This window comes from Eutrema salsugineum, unplaced genomic scaffold, assembly GCF_000478725.1.
Source record: "Eutrema salsugineum unplaced genomic scaffold, Eutsalg1_0 scaffold_14, whole genome shotgun sequence".
In the NCBI taxonomy this organism is placed as follows: Eukaryota; Viridiplantae; Streptophyta; class Magnoliopsida; order Brassicales; family Brassicaceae; genus Eutrema; species Eutrema salsugineum.
The window spans coordinates 669143-688936 of NW_006256877.1; the positions used below are offsets into that span (position 1 = coordinate 669143).

General features: G+C 42.5%; 1 protein-coding gene across 1 annotated transcript; it reads left to right on the plus strand.

Moving 5' to 3' along the window:
- The first annotated feature begins 8302 nt into the window (after positions 1-8302).
- On the plus strand, positions 8303-9665 carry LOC112088550. Its single transcript, XM_024158944.1, has 3 exons — positions 8303-8816; positions 9170-9343; positions 9487-9665. Exons 1-3 carry the CDS (start codon positions 8303-8305, stop codon positions 9663-9665), a joined length of 867 nt encoding a protein of 288 aa, XP_024014712.1.
- Positions 9666-19794: the final 10129 nt, after the last annotated feature.

A 19794-nucleotide genomic window follows, 5' to 3' on the forward strand; every position in this document is an offset into this window, starting at 1 on the left:
TGCAGTTCTTGAGGTGGAGAAGAACTTAGATAGAAAGGCTTGCTTGCATTGCTCCCAGGTTTGAATGGAGCCTCTTGGAAGATTCTTCTCCCATTGGTGAGCTTTGTCACCAAGACTGAAGGGGAATAATCTTAGCTTGAAACTGTCTTCAGAAACCCCATTTATCTTTGTCAGGTCACACACTTTATCAAATTGATTCAAATGTTCCAAGGGATCTTCCATTGCTAATCCATGGAACTTTGAGTTCTCGACCATATTCAACAAGGATGCCTTCACTTCAAAGTTGTTGTTTTGCACAGGTGGTGCCTGAATTCCAGCTCCATACTGATGAGCATTTGCCCTGTCATTCTCTCCAACATAGACCTGTGGTTGCTCATATCTCCTTTGCTGGTGTTGGAAGGGCTGATGTTGGTGGTGCACCTGTTGTCTTTGCTGTACATTTGCCTGATGCCTCTGCTGATGAGCTGGAGCTTGTCCCTGGTGGACATAAGCTTGTTGTTGATGCACCTGTTCCTGATGAACATTACCCTGGTGTAACCCTTGGCCAACTCCATTACCAGCTCCATTACCCTGAGCTTGTTGCTCCTGAACCGGTTGTTCTATATCCACCACATGCTCTCTTTGGTCTTCCATATCAGCCTGATCAATCTGTCTTCCACGCTTGTCCTTTCTCCTCCTTGGTACCAAAAGATTAATGTTGTCGTTGAGAGGGAAAGGTGGACCAAAACTTCTTGATCTGGACCTGGTGTTCATGCACCTGAAATCACAAACAGAACTTGAAAGTAATCAGTAAAAACAAAAAATAAGCACTTTATCTCAAGAACAGATCAGAGCTTAATGCTAAACACTCCACAATTTGGCAACGGCGCCAATTGATAGATAAGACTTTTTAGGTTCTCAGGGCTATCAATCCCCTTGTCAATGTAGCACAAAGAGGTTATCAATCCAAGAATGTGGTGATAGACACTAAGCTATGTGATCAGTTTCTCAATTCAAGCAAGCAAGTGTGGCTTTGATTGACTAATGACAACTACAAACTTAAAACAAGATTAATGACTGAGAAGTGATCAAAAAAAAAACTAAGCAAATGACAAATGATGAGAATGTATGTATGATGATGAGAAAGGTCTTAGACATGATAGTGGATTAGGGTGCCTTCAGTGATAAACTAGTGAGCTAATGAACCATATGATCAAGCAAACCATTCAACTTAAACATCATTAATTAAGTTAATCTTCTCATGAAGGTATCAACTCCTATGCCAAAACAGTTTCTAACCTAATCATCATTACTGAAACATGAATGAACAAGCATTAAGAATCAGTTTAATCAGTCATTTAAGCATATAGACAATCATTCCCATGATGAATAACACTTAAACCTCTAACAAACTTGGTTCAGACATTTCATCAAACACTTTTGGTGCATGAAATGTCCAGAATCTAGACCACATATGATTTGTATGGATCTAGCATTAAGAACAGGTTGTAGAGAATTGAATATGCATGATCTAACCCCTAAGCTCACTAATCTACCACTTAAGCACCCTAATCTACATATCTAAGACCTTAATATGGGATTGCTCACTAATCATGATCAACACACTAGATCCTTTGCAAGATGTGTTGTTAATCATGATTAGAAGTAAGATTTGATGATGAGAAATGAGAGAACAAGATGGAAAACACTCTTCAAATCGATATTAAACTCAAAAGCAAGGTATTAACAAGTGGTTCTTTCACCAAAAAGGAAAAGGAGACTAAACATAGGATAAAGTTCTCTCCAAATTAGGTCTAAAAAGTATTTATAGAAGCCATGGGCGAACCGGGTCAGCCCGGAACAAACCGGGTACTGACCCGGCTTTGGTGGGTAAAGAAAAAATTTGCCACGGTCTAACAGGTTTTGGTCAAGCCGTGGCAAGTGACCGTGTCAAGTCCTGTGTCTCTTGTTCTTGGATGAATCATGGTGCCACGGGTTCCCTCTGGTCGTGATGCATGGTCGTGTCAAACGCCGAGAGATTGCACAAAGTTGCCACGGCAAGTCTAAAGCCGTGGCGTGGAGACCGTGTCAAATGCCAAGAGATTGCACAAAGTTGCCACGGCCAAGTCTAAAACCATAGCGTGGAGACCGTGTCAAATGCCGAATGTAAGTAAAATCCTTCCGCTGCCAAATGTTACGTTGCCACGGTCAAGTGTAGGCCGTGGCAGGAAGATCGTGTCAAACCCCGAAGAACTGCAATCAAGTGCCACGGTCAGATGTGGACCGTGGCATCCCACCGTGCCATCTTTCCCTTAGCATAATTTAAGCTTTGATAAGGGTTATCAATCTCGCAGCGTTCAGGGCTCCTCGGACCACTTTGGTCCGAATGGTGTGATTCCAGTTTCAGAAGATAGAGGACTCAGACATCTTCAACCTTGGTGAAGGAACTTTCGGTGCTTGGGAAGTGGAAGGTTTCCTGTAGCGCTCATCTTCGCAGTGCATTGACACGATCAAAAAGAGGCTTCTAGGCATGTGTCCATTCCGAAAACGTTATCTTCTTGCTCATATCTCCGAATTGAATGATCTCAGACGTTCTGGAAAGAGGACTCAAATATCTCGGATTCTGATGAAGGCCTTGTAAACTGAATTGGTCTGGAAGTGCACCGTCCTTCGCATTCTTCGGAGCTCATCGGGTCGATCCAAAACGGCCGCGAGACAGGGGTTCCTTCCGACGAGCTTAACGCTCTGCTCACGCCTCCAAATCTTATGATTCCACCTGCTCTGGAACCATGATCCAATCTTCTCCAACTTTGATGAAGCACCCGACAGCTGAATCGGACCGGAAGGTTCCCCGGACAGGCGATTTCGGAAATGTGTCTGCACCCAGAAATTTTGGCCGAGAAACTTAACTAGCCAGTACACGTTTTGGCCGAGGAATCCACCCGCGGTACATGCGAATGGCCGAGAAAAACCTTCCTGCAGTATGTGAGAATGGCCGAGAACCTCCAAAACCCATTTTCACCATCTTTCAAGCCTTGATCACCATTTCTCTTCCTGGATTCATCTTTCCAACTCCAAATAGCTCCAAGTACACCTGTTAAACACTCAAAACATGCAAAAACTCATTGGGACCTAATGCATCTCCTATGTCCTAAAACAAACCCTAAGGACCTAAAATGCATGGAATAAGATATGATTTGGAATGAAATATACAACCTAAATGATGCAAATTATGAACATATCACTTCCTGACCTCGGCCAAGCACAGGTTTGCCGCGGTCGCGTGGCTCCTGACCGCGAAAAATGGTCGTTGAGATCAAACCCGACCCCAAACCACCTACTTCACCTCATTCCACCTCACCAATCCCCACTCACCTCATTCATCACTTCCCACCACCTTCATCACCACCCATCACCTTTCCAAACATCTTCGAATGAATCCGGTCCATCACCACCAGCATCTCGGATCCAGGTAAGTTCTCTTTGGCCTTACCAATTCGATTATCTATGCATTTCTCTCATCCAATCTCGACTTGTTTCACACTGAGGACAGTGTGATTTAAGTTTGGGAGAGGATTTCATCCCTTTCTAACCACTTTTCTTTCATGAGTCTTGCATTATCTACACTTTTTGCATTTTCCTTAAAGTTTTTCAAAACCGGTTTTCAAAACAAAATATGTTTTAAAAGGGAATGGTGAACATGAATCAATGATAGTTGACTGTGTGCTTTTAGACTGTTCCTAGTGACATGCTCATTCATGATTTAGGACAAGACTAGGTGGTAGCTAAGCAGATTTGAAACGAAGTACCCCAGAGGAATTTGAATGATTTCGATTTAGATGAAGGAATACACTAGCTCTGTTTTATTTGGACTTAATTTGGACTTAACTTTCTCATTGAAGCATTAGACCAGGGAAAGGAATCATACATTCAGGACTCCTTTATCCTTTTACCACTCTCTGTTGATCCTGAATGGCTAGTTCTTCTTTAGCTAGTTCCCCACCTTAACCAATCCTCTTTCAAACCACATGCACTCTTGTTTTCTATTGTCTTATATGCAGATAAGTGCAAAAACGTTGGAGAGAAAGAGGAACGACGCAGTTTTCAGTCACCAAGGACAGAGACCTGCGATTTGCCGGAAAAGTTCCCGGAAGGATTCAACACAAGAGAAAGGTCAGTTTGCCTTAGAAGAATCTCAAATTTTGGTACAATCTCGTCCTCTAGTTCTCTCTCTCTTTAAAAGGCATTTCCTCTTAAAAAAAAAAAAAGTCTGAAAATAAGAAAAAAAAGGAAATAAAAGCCTTAGAGAGTCTAGAGAGGTCGAATTTTAAGTCCCAAGGCAACTGGAGTTCGAATTTTATGGAGTTTTGGAGATCATTTTCTGATTCCCGAAAAGAATCTAAGTCTGGGGGAATAGCTGTTCACAACAAAGGAAGAAGGATTATGCAACAACATTTGGCAAGAAGAAGTGACTAAAAATTGCGGTCATCAACAGGTCCTTATCTCTCTTGGGGTTTTGCATATTATCTTGCATCCTCCAGATTCATCAGGTAACCCGAAACACTTTAACTCCACCATTTAAACAGCCCTTTAATGCCAAACGCCGTCTACCCTGGATGATGTCTTTAATGAGAACTCACTATTGAACTTAATGAATGTAGAGAGCTAGTTGACTGGAATCAAGATTTAGATTGTTTAAGTTTTGCATGACGAAAAAAGTGGACTAGTATCTTTTGTGCATTGGTGAGAATTTTCTAGACTAAGTTGTGGATTGATGCACGATCTTTGGTACTAGTTTAGGAGTTTATGTCTCTGAGATTTGTGCATTCCCTATTTTTGTTTTCAGTTAACCAGCTTAGGCTTTTGCTTTGTTTGACGACAAACAAAGGTTTAAGTCTGGGGGAGTTGATAACACCGTATTTTGACCACTTTTATGGATCGTTTTGAAATACTTTTTCTATGTTTTTAGTTGCTTTCAAGTACTTTTATTACGTTTTTCTAATATTTGTAGTTCCAAGACTCTTTTCAGGTAACTTAGGGAAAAGCTTAACAAAATGGATAGAAAAGCAGATTTGAGCTCATAGTCAAACCGTCAGAAGTTCACCCCTGATTGAAGGCCTTCTCACCGTCTGATCCAGCTAAAATTTGGAGATCTTAAAGATGGAAGTATCAGCTTTCCAGCACACTTTACAGCTTGGCAATCCAACGGTTCAATCAAAAGATACGCGAAGAGCAAGATGTCCCGTAAACCAGCCGGCAAGCGTTTCCACCCGCGGCCAGAAGCACCGCGACCGCGGCCAGCCACCCATTTCCCGCGGTCACACTCATCCCGACCGCGACCAGCTAAGTCCAAGCCCGAAGGCCCATTTCTGAAGCCCGTATCATTTTCCCAGCCTCAATTCCGGAACCCTGGACACCAGAGAGTATTGGAAACTACAAAAATACATGTCATTTAGGTCGTTTTTTAAGAGAGAAGAGGAGAGACGAAATACTTTACAGAAATTTTACTTTTAGCTTTGTTTTTAGGTTTTAGGGAAAGAGAGATTTGTCTCTTGAACCCTTGTTCTTTCTTTTTCAGTTTCGGTTTCTATTCTACTTTTTAATACTATGTTTTTTATTTCGTTCATCATGTCTGAGTAGTTTTATTTTTGGGTCTAAGGGATTTTCGATGGGGATTTATATGTTCGGTGAGGATTCCATGAGCTTTTGAGCCGAATCTTAGAATTCTTTCTTCTGAATTCGTTTTTACTGCATGAGAGTAGCGTCATGAACTACAACCTGATCCAGATGCTTGGTGACACGAAAGTGTTCATCCGGTGTCAGATCTAGTTTGGGAGAGCAAAACAAACATAGGAGTGGAAACCTACCTATGGGCAAATTGTGAATGCTGACGAGTCTTAAACATAATGCATCTCTTCTTTTCCAGGGCCAGAGTGGAAACCTACTGGTCAGGGTAGAGAGAGATAGTTGTCTTTGATCACGACAGTGGCGTAGTCATACGTCCGTGACTCCAGTTCGAAAAGTTTAAGTTAAGATCTTATCTAATTTACTCTCTAGCAATGTTTTGAATAGTTCGTACCCCTGAGAAATCTTTCCTGAACCCCAGCGCCTCTTTTCTTATAGATTTACACCGATTTTCATTCAAGCTTTAGTCTAGTTTATTTACTCTTTCAATCGATTTTCATTCAAGCAATTAGGTTAGCCGTTTTTCTCATTTTTACTGGTTTTCGCTAAGTTTAGTTATTAGGTCATTTTAATTCCCATATTTTCTCTTTAAGATTCGTTTTTACATTTTAAACACACCACCAAAACCCCCAAAAAACCGTTTGGTTCTAGACTTCCTTACTTTATATTTTTTTCGAAGGCTTTTGCAGGAAAGACCCTCCTTCCCTATGGATTCGATCTCTAAGTACTACAATCGATCAGCTGTGCACTTGCGGCTATTGATTTCATTTAGGGTAAAACTTGACACCCTCGACACACGACACACCACATCAATGTCTAAGTCGCACAACCAAAGAAAGAGGCTTGAACGAGTTAAAACCCTTGTAAGCCCAGCCGCATCACTCTCTCGGTGTGATTTGCGAATCCGTCTGCGGCCTGGTCCTTTTTGCTCTCTAACTCGCATGAACATGTAACAGGGGCCTTCAGGGATGTGTGCAGCTTGGTCTCCATCACTCCCAAGTTGCATGACCGAGTCGGTGTAGATTGCGAGTCTTCATGCGGTTCAGTCCCAGGCTTGGCCAACTCGCATGCTCAAGTCGCACGGTTGTGGACTTAGCATTTTTCTTGCTCGGGAACCTTAGACCTTATCCAGTGATGCCTTACTCGCACATCTCAACACGCAGCTCAACCCCCAGGCATTCATCTTCAGGCGTTGCGAGTTAACCGAGTCGCAAGACTATCTCGCAGCATTCAGGTGTCCTCGGAACACTTCACATTCAGGGGAGAGTAACTTTCAGGATACTGGTCTAAATGGTGTGATTCCAGTTTTAGTGGACAGAAGACTCAGATATCTTCAACTTTGGTGAAGGGCTTGAGCTCAGGTGACGTCGGCAAGGGCTCTGTTCCGCCAGTTCTTTGGCGCGCGTTTCTTTGGTCTTTTATCAGCTCCGAGACATGCACTGCGTCCGATCGCCGTAACTTTCAGCTCAAAGCTCCAACTAAGACTATCTCAAGTGTTCTGGAAACTATACTCGACCCTCTTGATTCTTGATGAAGACTCCGGAAGCTGAATCGCATTTAAAGTCCTTCGTCCTACGCTATCAAAGTGAGGGTTTTGTCTGCACCAAACCATCTGTCCGAATTGCTGTACACAGGTGAAGGTTCCTCCATGATCCCAGCTCCAAGTTGCTCCCAAAAGTCTCCAAATGACCTGAGAACACTCCAAAAATGCAGGACACTCTAGGACCTAATGCAAATCCTAAACAAAGCTTGAACCAAGGACAAACCTTAACAAAACTAGCTAAATGTATGCATGAGACTCAATCTTTGGACAAAAATGCAATCCTAAACATGACAAATTATGAATATATCACAAACCGAACCAGAATCCTGTGGATTACAAAGGAAAGGCCGAGGCCACCTCTGCAAGGACTCGCGATATCAAATGCTTCAAGTGCCGAGGAAAGGGTCATTACGCCAACAAATGCCGAATCAGCGAGCAATGCTTATGCTCGAGACTGGAGATATCGTGTCCGACCATGAGGAGGGGGAGACAGAGGCCGTTTATGACGAGGAGGAGACTGAAGAGCGAGCTGTGGACAGAGAGCTTCTGGTAGCCCGCCGAGTATTAATAGCTCAGGAACGAATCAAGGAAGAAGACCAGCGTGAGAATCTCTTTCACACGCGATGTCTGGTCTTAGGAAGAGTGCGCAGTCTGATAATCGACGGAGGAAGCTGCACTAAAGTTGTCAGCACCAACATGGTCGACAAGCTTGGCCTCGAGACGCGCAAGCACTAGCATCCTTACAACCTCCAGTGGCTCAGCAACCAACGACAACTCAAGGTCACCAAGCAAGTGACCGTACCTTTGGTCATAGAGCGGTACAAAGACGAGGTTGTGTGCGACGTTCTTCCTATGGAGGCCGGTCACATCCTTTTAGGACGACCGTGGTAATACGATCGGAAGGCCACCCATGACGGCTTCTCCAACAAGCATACATTTGACCACCGAGGCCGTAAGATCGTTCTAGTGCCATTATCACCCCATGAGGTTTATCTTGACCAAGTCAAGTTAGAACAGAATTCCAAAGGTAAAAGTATCATAAGTGAACCCTCAAACACTTTACACCAAAAAGGAGACTCTGAGAAAAACTTAGAAATGGCCTGTGAGAGTAAACCCGTGAGTAAGGAGTCTTTTCTTGTGACACCTAGCGAGGTGAAACATGCCTTGATCACAAGACAGCCCTTTGTTCTACTCATTTTCAAAAATTCTTTGGCTAGCCATACTAACCCTGAGACGGTTTTACCGAGCAAAATTTCTAATGTCTTGCAGGAATTTGCCGATGTTTTCCCGGAAGAAGACTCAGGCGGTTTACCACCCATCAGAGGGATCAAGCACCAAATCGACTTCGTGCCTGGTGCTTCACTTCCAAACCGGCCCGCCTATCGTACCAATCCAGTCGAAACCAAGGAGCTACAACGGCAAGTCGATAAACTCATGTCCAAGGGATACATCCGTGGGAGCATTAGTCCATGCGCCGTGCCTGTGTTACTAGTATCCAAGAAGGACGGGACGTCGAGGATGTGCGTCTATTGCAGAACCATCAACAACATCACGGTTAAGTATCGCCATCCTATCCCTAGGCTAGATGACATGTTAGATGAGCTTCATGGTGCTTGCATATTTTTAAGGTTGATTTAAAAAGTGGATATCACCAAATCCGGATGAAGGAAGGTGATGAATGGAAAACGACTTTCAAAACTAAGCATGGTCTTTATGAGTGGCTAGTTATGTCCTTTGGTCTTACCAATGCACCTAGTACTTTCATGCGCTTGATGAATCATGTCCTTAGGTCATTTATAGGTGATTTTGTTGTGGTTTACTTCGATGACATTTTAATTTACAGCAAGACCTTAGAGGAGCATGTTTTGCATTTGAGAAAGGTGTTAAATGTGCTTAGGCAAGAACGGCTCTTTGGAAATCTTAAGAAGTGCTCTTTTTGCACGGATAACGTTGTTTTTCTAGGTTTTGTGGTGAGCTCACAGGAAATACAGGTTGAAGAGGAGAAAATCAAAGCTATTCAGGATTGGCCAAGTCTTAAGACCGTAGGAGAGGTCCGGAGCTTTCACGGCCTAGCAGGATTTTACCGACGCTTTGTTCGGGACTTTAGCACCATAGCCGCACCTTTAACCAAAATCAGTAAGAAAGAAGTGGGTTTGAAATGGGAGCAGGCACAGGAAGACGCGTTTCAACTCCTAAAACATAAACTCACTCACGCCCCTTTATAGTCTTGCCTGATTTTCTTAAGACGTTTGAAATTGAGTGTGACGCTTCTGGTGTAGGTATTGGAGCCGTGCTGATGCAGGAAAATAAATCCGTAGCATTCTTCAGTGAGAAGTTGGGAGGAGCTACGCTTAACTATCCGATGTATGACAAGGAGTTGTATGCTTTGGTCTGTGCTTTACAAACCTGGCAGCACTACCTTTGGCCCAAAGAGTTCGTGATCCACATGGATCAGTAGTCGCTCAAGCACCTTAAGGGTCAGCAAAAACTCAACAAGAGGCACGCTCGGTGGATGGAATTCATAGAGACATTTCCTTACGTCATCCTGTATAAGCACGGCAAAGAAAACATTGTTGCCGATGCTTTGTCCCGCCGATACGCCTTGATCTCTACGTTGGACGCGAAGGTTCTTGGTTTTGAGTTGATAAAAGAAGCATATATCACCGACCCAGACTTTCAGGAAGTCTACAGCGCTTGTTCAAAATTTGCCCATGGCAAATATTATCAGAGTGATGGATTTCTCTTTTAGAACCAAGGAAGCAAACGCGTGTTCGAACCAGGCGACCAAGAATGGATTTACTTAAGGAAGGAACGATTTCCTGAGAAATGGAAGTCAAAGCTATTGCTAAGGGTCGATGGACCGTTCACCGTGATGAATCGGATCAATGACAACACCTACCAAATCGATCTTCGAGGTAAGTATACGGTCAGTTCCAGTAGACTTGAGGAAAAGTCCTTTTCAAGAGGGGGGGGGGAATGATACGAGCCTGGAACCAACGGACGACCCATGGGACGAGCAGCCGGACGAGACGCAGAACAAGGAACAAGACCCGACAGAAAACCTGACTGTTCCAAGTGGGCCGATGACACGGTCCCATGCCAAAAAACTATCAATGGCCATTTGGAGGTTATGTACTGACCTACGGGTCCAAAACTCAGACGCTACACCAAGTGTTCAGGCCGAAACGCTGCTGACTTACTTGGTCGGTGTAGTTCCTTAATACTCTTTTCCTTGCACCGGGGTTTTTCCCAATGGTTTAACCGGGTGGGGTTTTAATGAGGTTAATGGCTACATACTCTTTTTATCTTGTTCTTTCTGAGTTTTCCCTTTCATCGGTGGTTAGCCTTGAAAGTTGTTTTGGTTTATCGGATTTAGTCCATAGAATTCGACACAGCCTCTATCTCATCTTTTTTTCGATTTTGTTCAAAGTAGTTTAGGGGCAACAGGATTTTCGAGACGTGTCTCACGCCTGTTCATCCTTTACCCACGAGATCTCAAACTCGGTGTAATCACTCACTCGTTCTCGATCTGTTTACATGTGTTGGGCCTGAGGATTTTCGAGATAACCTCTCACGCCTTATGATATATTCATAAATTGCATCATTTAATGTACATATTCTAGTCCAAATCATGTCTCATTTGCATGCATTTTAGGTCTTTAGGCATTGTTTTAGGACTTAGGAGATTACATTAGGTCCAAGAGAGTTTTGCATGTTTTGGAGTGTTAAACAAGTGCTTTTGGAGCCAATTTGGAGTGGAGGATGTGATTCACATGAAGAAATGGAGTTGGAATGATCAAAAATGGTGAAAAGGAGCAAATTTGGGTTTCTCGGCAAAATGCTGTACTGAAGGTCGAAGATCCTCGGCCAAAATCCTTCCCTCGGGTAGCTTTCTCGGCCAAAAACACGTGCCGCGGTTAAGTTTCTCGGCCAAAAATCTTGAGTGCAGATACATCTCGGAAATCACGTTACCGGAAGGTTTTGCCGGCCGATCTGTCGGAGTCTGCATAAAAGTTGGAGATAATTGAGTCAAGAGTTCGGAACAGTTGGAATCAAAGCGTTTGGACCACGGAGCTGAAAGATATGATAATCGGAAGACAGACCTCTCTCGCATCCATTCCGGAGCAATCCGATACTCCTGAATGATCGCCTGTCCGGAGAACCTTCCAGTCCGATTCAGCTGTCGGAGGCTTCATCAACGATGGAGACAATTGGATCATGGTTCTATAGCAAGTGGAATAATGGAATTCGGATGCGTGAGCAGAAAGTTGAGCTCGTCGGAAGAAACCCCTGTCTCGCTGCCGTCTTGGACCGACCCGATGAGCTCCGAAGAATGCGAAGGACGGCGCACTTCCAGGCCGATTCGGTTTACGAGGCCTTCATGAGAAGCAGAGATATTTGAGTCCTCGTTCCAGAAAGTCCAAGATTATTCAATTCGGATCTATGAGTAAGAAGTTAACGTTTCCGGAATGGACACATGTCTAGACGCCTCTCTCTGATCGTGTAAATGCACTGTGAAGATGAGCCCTCCAGGAAGCCTTCCACTTCCCAAGCGCCGATAGTTTCTTCACCAAAGATTGAGCTGAATGAGTTATCTTTCTCATGGAACTGGTTTCAAAGCTTCAACCGGATCAAAAGGCAAGTCTCATGCATGTTCTTCAAGTGTTCATCAAAGTTTCAACCCAGCACATGACCCCCTGGTGTATGGCCCTCGGTATTAGACTTCTTCAGATGGCGAGGGGTGGCTCCAGCAACCCAGAAAGGGCGGGTCAGTACCCAGTTTTTCCTGGGCTGACCTGGCCCACACCCTTTTATATAAATAGTTTTTAGAGACTAAAACCCTAGTTATCCATTATCTTATCCTTTATCTTAGTTTCTCTTTGGTTTCTCTTTCCTTATCTGTGTAAAACCGAGGTGATTAAGAGATATCTAAGAGATTTCATTATCTTAAAGCTGTTTCTTATAATTTCATCATCTGATCTCAACTTCTAATCATGATTAACATCACCTCTTGCAAAGGAAATGGTGTGTTAATCATGATTAGTGAGTAGTTATCTTTTAAGCTTCTAGGTGTGTAGATTAGGATGCTTAGATGATCGGTTTATGATGTTTAGGTTCTAGATCTTCATTTCCTTTCCTTAGTTAGCTGCTCTTAATGCTAGATCTTTGCACATCACTCTGATCTAGACCTTAGTCATTTCTCCACCCACAAGGTGTTTGATGAAATGTCTGAATGAGCTAAGCTAAGGGTTTATGCCTTTTTATCATGGGAATGATTTGTTAAATGCATGAATGACATATTAGAACTGTTTCTTAATGCTCACTGATTCATTTCAGAAATGATGATTTGGTTTGAAAGTGGATTAGTGTAGAGATTAGTGCCTTCATGAGAGGATTAGTCTAGATTTGAGTTCTAAGTTAATTGGTTTTGAGATCATATGATTGCTTGTTGCTGCTTTCTGTGTAAGATTCGGTCTCTTTGAAATAGAAACCGTTTGGTCATTATTAGACTTGATACTTCATGCTTGTTGATTGCTTGATCTTGCTTAAGGTGAATTAATCTTGATTAAGTGATTTACAAAGAGATTATTGTCATGGGAATGAATTAATCTGCTTTTGAAGTCTAGACTAAAGAGTAACTTGCATTGCATTATTGTTGTTAGCATCATGAATAAATCTCTAAAGCATCCTAATCAATGATCACATCTAGAGGTTTAGCTTTCTCTTTATTTTGAATTTGAGTCTTGATTTGTTGTCTTGTTGCTTGTTCTTAAATTACTGTTTGTTTTTGTTTGTTTTATGTTTTAGATCACCTTGTTACCAACTCATTTGCTTGTTAGACTTGAATTAAGATAGCTCCTCATAGTTCTAGTGTCTAGAATCTCTCCATTTGGATTGATACCTCAAGTGCTACAATGACATGAGTAGTTGAGGAATTGATCAAGGATTGAAAAATTCCTGCTATCACCTTAGCATCTCTCCGAGCAACCTTTCCAGGCCGAGTTCCTATCAACCTCAACCGATCAAGCGAGTGCAAATCCTTGGGAGGATCGTATCAACTTTTCTTTTCAAAACACAAGAGCTTTTCTTTCATTAAACAGCAGACCCGAAACCGATTTCTTTTCTTTTCCATCCCCTGGTTCTCATCTCAAACTCAATCTTTTTCACGCAGTGTTTCCCAAGATCTCTTCCTAGCCTACTCTAGACTCATGATGCAGAGCTAGATCTACATGAAACTCTACTCTTGTGCCCTAAACCCAACACTTTCTGTCAAGTTTATTCAGAAAAAGACCTCACATCTCTCACTAGAGTGTTTCAGGCTTCAAGGAAGGTTTTTTTCAAGGCAGGGAACTGTCTCAAGATGAGAGAACAGCTATTTGAGCTAGCAAATAGTGGTAAAAAGGATAAGAGAGCTCAAATATTTTAAGGGTACCCATGCGTTCACAATGACATGCACAAACATGATAATTAGATTGTCAAATTATGGTTCTCACTTAAATAAGGCTGAAACTAATCAAAGCCTGACTCACTTAACAAGTTCAAAGCATGGATCAGTCTTGACTTCTTTCTTGTTTACATGCATCAAAGAACTAGAAACTAGGGCAGTGAAACGAATTCTTAAAGTGATATTCTCTCAAGGAAAAAAATATCATTACTCCCATGCATAATGCAACCTATATGATGCAACTAGACTCAATCATAAAAATGTGAAATGCAACAAGGATGAACATATTTTTTGTGAGAATATTTCTGATTTTTTTGGTTTTTATATGCACTTAGATGGAACTACATGAATGCATGCAAGAATGTGACTCAAGACTCAAAGTAGAAAATAAGAACAGAGAAAACATGATTAGTAAAAGGTGAAACTCCTCCCCCACTCTTAAATAACACAGTCCCTTGTGTTATAAAAGCATGAGAAATGAGTGCAAACTCAAACAAGCAAAATGCATAGAGAAAAAGAAAGAACTACATACATATGTACAAGGGTTGGAGTGTTACCTAAGAGCTGTGGAAGTCTGACCCCAACGAGTATGAGGGGTTTGATGTGTTACCAGATGGTGTCTCCCAAGAGTGCTTGATTGCCTCATTAGAAACGGCTTCAAGGTCCACCCATGCTGTGCCATATGGTACCAATGCTGTGCAATTGGTGGAGCTCTCTACAACCTCTTCTCTGTGTTGTGGTGAAACTGGTGGGGGAGATCCTTCTTTGCAAGGGTTTTCAAGCTTCTTGATCCTCTTTTTCATTTTCTTGATACACTTAGCCATCTTGTGTATCGTTTTGTCCTGATACTTGTACCATTGTTGAAGGACACCAATCTTTTGCTGAGCTCTAAACCCTGAGGTGCCTGGCTCTTCCCAGTTGTAATCATCAAAGTGGAAAGCATAACGTTTCTGAGGTGGAGGTAGACCATCATCTTCAGCACCAGCAGCAGTAGCAGCAGCAGCTTCAGCAGCTGCTTTCTTTCCCTTGGAAGCTTCTTCTCTGCAAGCCTTCTTATACTTGAGAATTGGTGGATCAGTCTGGGAGTTGTAGAGCTCTTCCTTTAGAAAATATAAGTGAATGTTGCACTTTACTTGGACTGTGTTGAGGGAGGGATTGGGCAGGAGAACTTGGAGTGGCTCATCCATGAAGTACTTGAAGTTGTAAACCAGCTTGGCACCAACTCTTCCTTGAAAGAAACCAATCTTGCACAGATGTGCTTCATTAATCAGATCAAACTTTGCCTTGCTTTCCTTAAACCTGTATCCTCTTTCCTTCAAAATCTTTGTTACAACCCAACCATGGACAAGCTTTGCATCCTTCCTCTTTGAATCCCAAATGCACTCCTTGTAGAACATCAAAGATTTTGCTAGTTGAGAGGCAAGGCAAGGTGTGTGAGGATATCCTTCATAAGGCTTCCCATTCTCATGAGTTGGCATCAACTGTTTCAGTCCCACACCAAGGAGGTTCAGATCACCTTGATGATTTCTCCCAACATCAAGCTTAAAATATAAGCTGTGAGCAAGGATCTTATGAACATATCTCAGCATTGGGTTTCTTATCCAAGAAGCCTTAGCTGCTTCAGCTGTGTACTTCCCAAATACAATTGATCCCCATAAAGCTTGAATTTCTTCCTTGCTAAGACCGATCTTGTTTTGGAGAGGTGTGTTTTTACACGCAGAGAATCCAAATATCTGAGTCAACTCCTTGAATGTCACTGTGTAGTCTTGCCCTTTCACCTGAAACTGAATAGTTCCTAGACCTCTTCATTGAATCACTTTTGGATCCCTTGGTATGTACAAATCAATTTCAAGAGAAGCCAAGAACTCTTGAGATTCCTCCTCATAAGCTACTTCTCTCAGTTCCAAGAGGGATTCAATACCCATGTTCCCAAGCAAAGTTTTGACATCCTCATAGATGCCAATCTTCTTCAACAATTCCACATCAAGAAACCTCCCTTGCTGGATCCCCATCCGCTGAAACTTGGCCAGATAATCAGGCGTTTTAACAGATGTGAATCACCATTTAAGAACATGGAAAAAGATGCGTTTTCACAGGGTGAATACCTTGGGATTATGATGCAATGAGTTCAGAATGCTGACAGGATGAGATTACCAAATCAAAAACGAGCTCAGAGAACTTTGAATCAATGAATTTTGTGAAGTAATGAGAGAGTTATGAAGGAAACAATGAGAGAAATGGGGTTTAGAAGGTAAACTCGTGTCTTTCTTGAGGAAGAGAGAATGTAAGACTAGGTACAGCCCTTGGACTGGTGGTCAATAGATCCACATTGACCAGTCAAGGCTTTGACTCCTCCTTTTCGTTGACCAAACTCCTTTTTCCTCCTTTTTGCGACTTGGAACCGGCCTGCTCATCCCGCACAACTGATTCGGTGTGCACAGCGAACGTTTGTGCGACTTGGGATCAACTCCATCCTATCTCGAAGGACTAAGTCGAACAGAAAACTCGTTTTTAAGCTTTGGCCTTCTCCTTTACCCTGCAACCTGGCCTGACCTCCTGATGACCCGCAAGCCTGTCTCGGTGTAAACCGTGAATACATATGCGGCATGGGCTTTTCTCTGTCTGTCCCGCACAACTAACTCGCACACCTGACATCTTGCACAATCTGCTTCATTCCTTTGTTCTGCGAGCTGGGTGGCCTTTGAACAAGCCGCACGCCCAAGTCAGTGTAAACCGCGAACGTCTATGCGGCCTGGGACCTTTCCTATCTAACTCGCAGACCTGAGTCGCACGTTTCAGCACTTCAACGTCTCAGGTTCTTTTCCTGGTGTGCGGTTTAGGCTGCTCCTTGATCCGTCTCGTATGACCAGGCCGGTGTAAACAGCAAAAACTTCTGCGGCCTGGTCTTCTTTTCACGCCGAGCCGCACGCCTGACTTGCACATATTAACACTTGAACACCTCGGCCTCTCCTTTGTGGTGTGCGACTTGGGAGGATATTGAGCCAGGCTGCATAACCAACTCCGTGTAAACAGCAAGTTCTTCTGCGACTCGGTCTCTCCTTCGTTCAAGCCGCATGCCCATCTCGCAGGATCAGTCTTTGAACGCCTTAGACTCCTTCTCCTGGTGTGCGGCCTGGTCCCCTTTTTGTCTTTCTGGCACGCCCACGCCGGTGTAAACAGCGAATATTAGTGCAGTCTGGGCTCGCATGTATCCAACTCGCAGACCCAACTCTCAGAACAGCAACACTTAGCATTTTTCTTGCTCAAATCTTCTGCTGCTAGGTGAATAACTTGCAAGACCAACTAGGTGTTAACAGCGAGTTCTTGAGCGAGTTGGTATATGGCCTGACTGAGCCGCACACCCAAGTAGCACACAAGCGTCCATCAAGTTTCTGATAACTAAGAGTTTTTAAGGCTCTTTGTAGATGTTATCAATCCCCTGTCTTGTAGTACAAGGGGTTTATCAATCCATATGTGATCAGGTTCTTAATTCAAGCAAACAAGTGTGGTTTTGATAAACTAATGACAACTACAAACTTAAAAACAAGATAAATGACTAAAGAAGTGATCAAACAAACAACTAAACAAATGACAAGTGATGAGAATGTATGTATGATGATGAGAAAGGTCTTAGACATGATAGTGGATTAGGGTGCCTTCAGTGATAAACTAGTGAGCTAATGAACCATATCATCAAGCAAACCATTCAACTTAAACATCATTGATTAAGCTAATCCTCTCATGAAGGTATCAACTTCTATGCTAAAGAGCTTCTAACCTAATCATCATTAGTGAAACATGAATCAGCAAGCATTAATAACCAGTTTAATCTGTCATTTAAGCATATAAACAATCATTCACATGATGAATAACACTTAAACCTCTAACAACCTTGGTTCAGGCATTTCATCAAACACTTTTGGTGCATGAAATACCCAGAATCTAGACCACATATGATGTGTATGGATCTAGCATTAAGAACAGGTTGTAGAGAATGGAATATGCATGATCTAACCCCTAAGCTCACTAATATACCACTTAAGCACCCTAATCTACATATCTAAGACCTTAATATGGAGATTACTCACTAACCATGATCAACACACTAGATCCTTTGCAAGATGTGTTGTTAATCATGATTAGAAGTGTATAGATGAAAAGATAGATGATAGATTTAGAAGAAAGCAGCTTTAAACACAAAGATCTCTTAAACTCCATTGATTAAACACTCAATAATCGATATTTCTCTTCTTATGGGAGTCTTTTCACAGAAGAGGCAAGAGACAAAAGGGAATAAAGCTTAGCTTTTGGGAAAAAACTCCAAAAACTATTTATATCTCTCTAAAAACGAAAAACCGGGTCCTGACCCGGCTTTAGTGGATAAAGTGGAAAGTGTGCGAGTTGGTCCAGTGTCTCCGAGGTCGCATGACAAAGTTGATAACACCGGATTTTGACCATTTTTATGGATCGCTTTAATATCTTTAACATGTGTTTTTACTCCATTTTCAAAGGTTTTCAAAGGATTTCTATGTTTCCGGATTTTAAAAGACTTTTCAGGTAACAAAAAGACTCTTTTGGACAAATGCAGACCGTCAGAACTCTCATGGAGAGACGAAGACCTTCTCACCGTCTGATCACCCTCAAAATTGGACAACTTATAGAAGAATCAACCAGCTTTCAAATGCACTTGGTTTGGAGACATTCCAAAGGTTGGATCTCAAGATATTCCATTAGCCCCGGAGCCACTCGAAGTCGGCCAGCAAGTCACGCGACCGCTGTGATCAACCTATTTCCCGCGGTCAGAAGCTTCCCGGCTGCGGCCAACCAGCCAATCCCCGCGGTCACAACACTCCCGACTGCGGCAATCAATCTCCGAATTAAAGCCCATGTATCTGAAGCCCAAAGTCATTCTCAGCCTCAACTCCAGAACCCTAGAGACCATGGAGTATTGGAGACTATAAATACATGTCATTTAGGTCATTTTTAGAGAGAGCAATACACACTTACAGAAACCCTTTTCCTTTAGCCGTTTTTATGAGATTTTTGTAGAAGATTGTTCAAGTCCGAGTTCTTCAATAGAGAAGCTTTCTTTATCTCTTTTCTTTACTGTTTTTCATTACTTTTATTAAAACTGATGATGATGTCGACCTCAGCCATGTCTGAGTAGATCCCGAGTTGGGCTTAGGGTTCCCGAAAGGGGCTATCATAATCGATTAAGACATCTAGGTTTATAGATCTGGGATTTTGACCTGTTCTCTGTTTATTCTTGTTCTTATTGCATGTATGCTTGATTGATCACCTAGTATCTGATCTAGATAGTTAGTGTTGCGAAAGTTTTCATTAAGTATCAGCCCTAGAATGAAACAGGCGATTTTTCCGTAGAAGTGGAAACCTACCTGCGGCGAGATCGTGAGTATTGACGAGTCTTGTGCAGCTCTTGCGTTCTCTCCCTTCCAGGGCCAGAGTGGAAACCTACTGGTCAGGGTTGCGAGAAACAGTTGGTTATGATCACGACAGTGACGTAGTCATACCGCCGTACTCTAGCTCTAGAACCCATATATCGTTATCCGTCAATCCCAATCTATTTACCCTAGTGTTAAAACTGATTATGATCCCTTAGGGTTCCCAAGAGCTCAGCGTTTTTAGCCATAGTTTACAATTCCATCGATTTTTATTTGCTTTCTTAGACCTGCTTTTCAATTCCCTTAGTTCGATATTTTACTTGCTTAATTTACCTTTCATGCGATATTTCACTTGCCTTATTAGTCTTTCATTCGATATTTTGCTTATTCTAATTGCATTTCATTCGATTTTCTTACTTGCTTTTTAGGATAGATTTATTTGCTTTCTTTGTTTTTAGTTTAATTCACAAAACAAACAACCAACCTTTAAAAACCAATCTAGTCTAGACATAAAGTTAAAAACCGTAGAAGAATACCAGGCTCACAAATCTCTGTGGATTCGATCCCTAAATACTACAACTGATTAGCTGTGCACTTGCGGCTGAGACCCTACATGGAAGTATCAGCTTTCCAGTGCACTTTACAGCTTGGCAATCCAACGGTTCAATCAAAAGATACGCGAAGAGCAAGATGTCCCGTAAACCAGCCGGCAAGCACTTCCACCCGCGGCCAACAAGCAT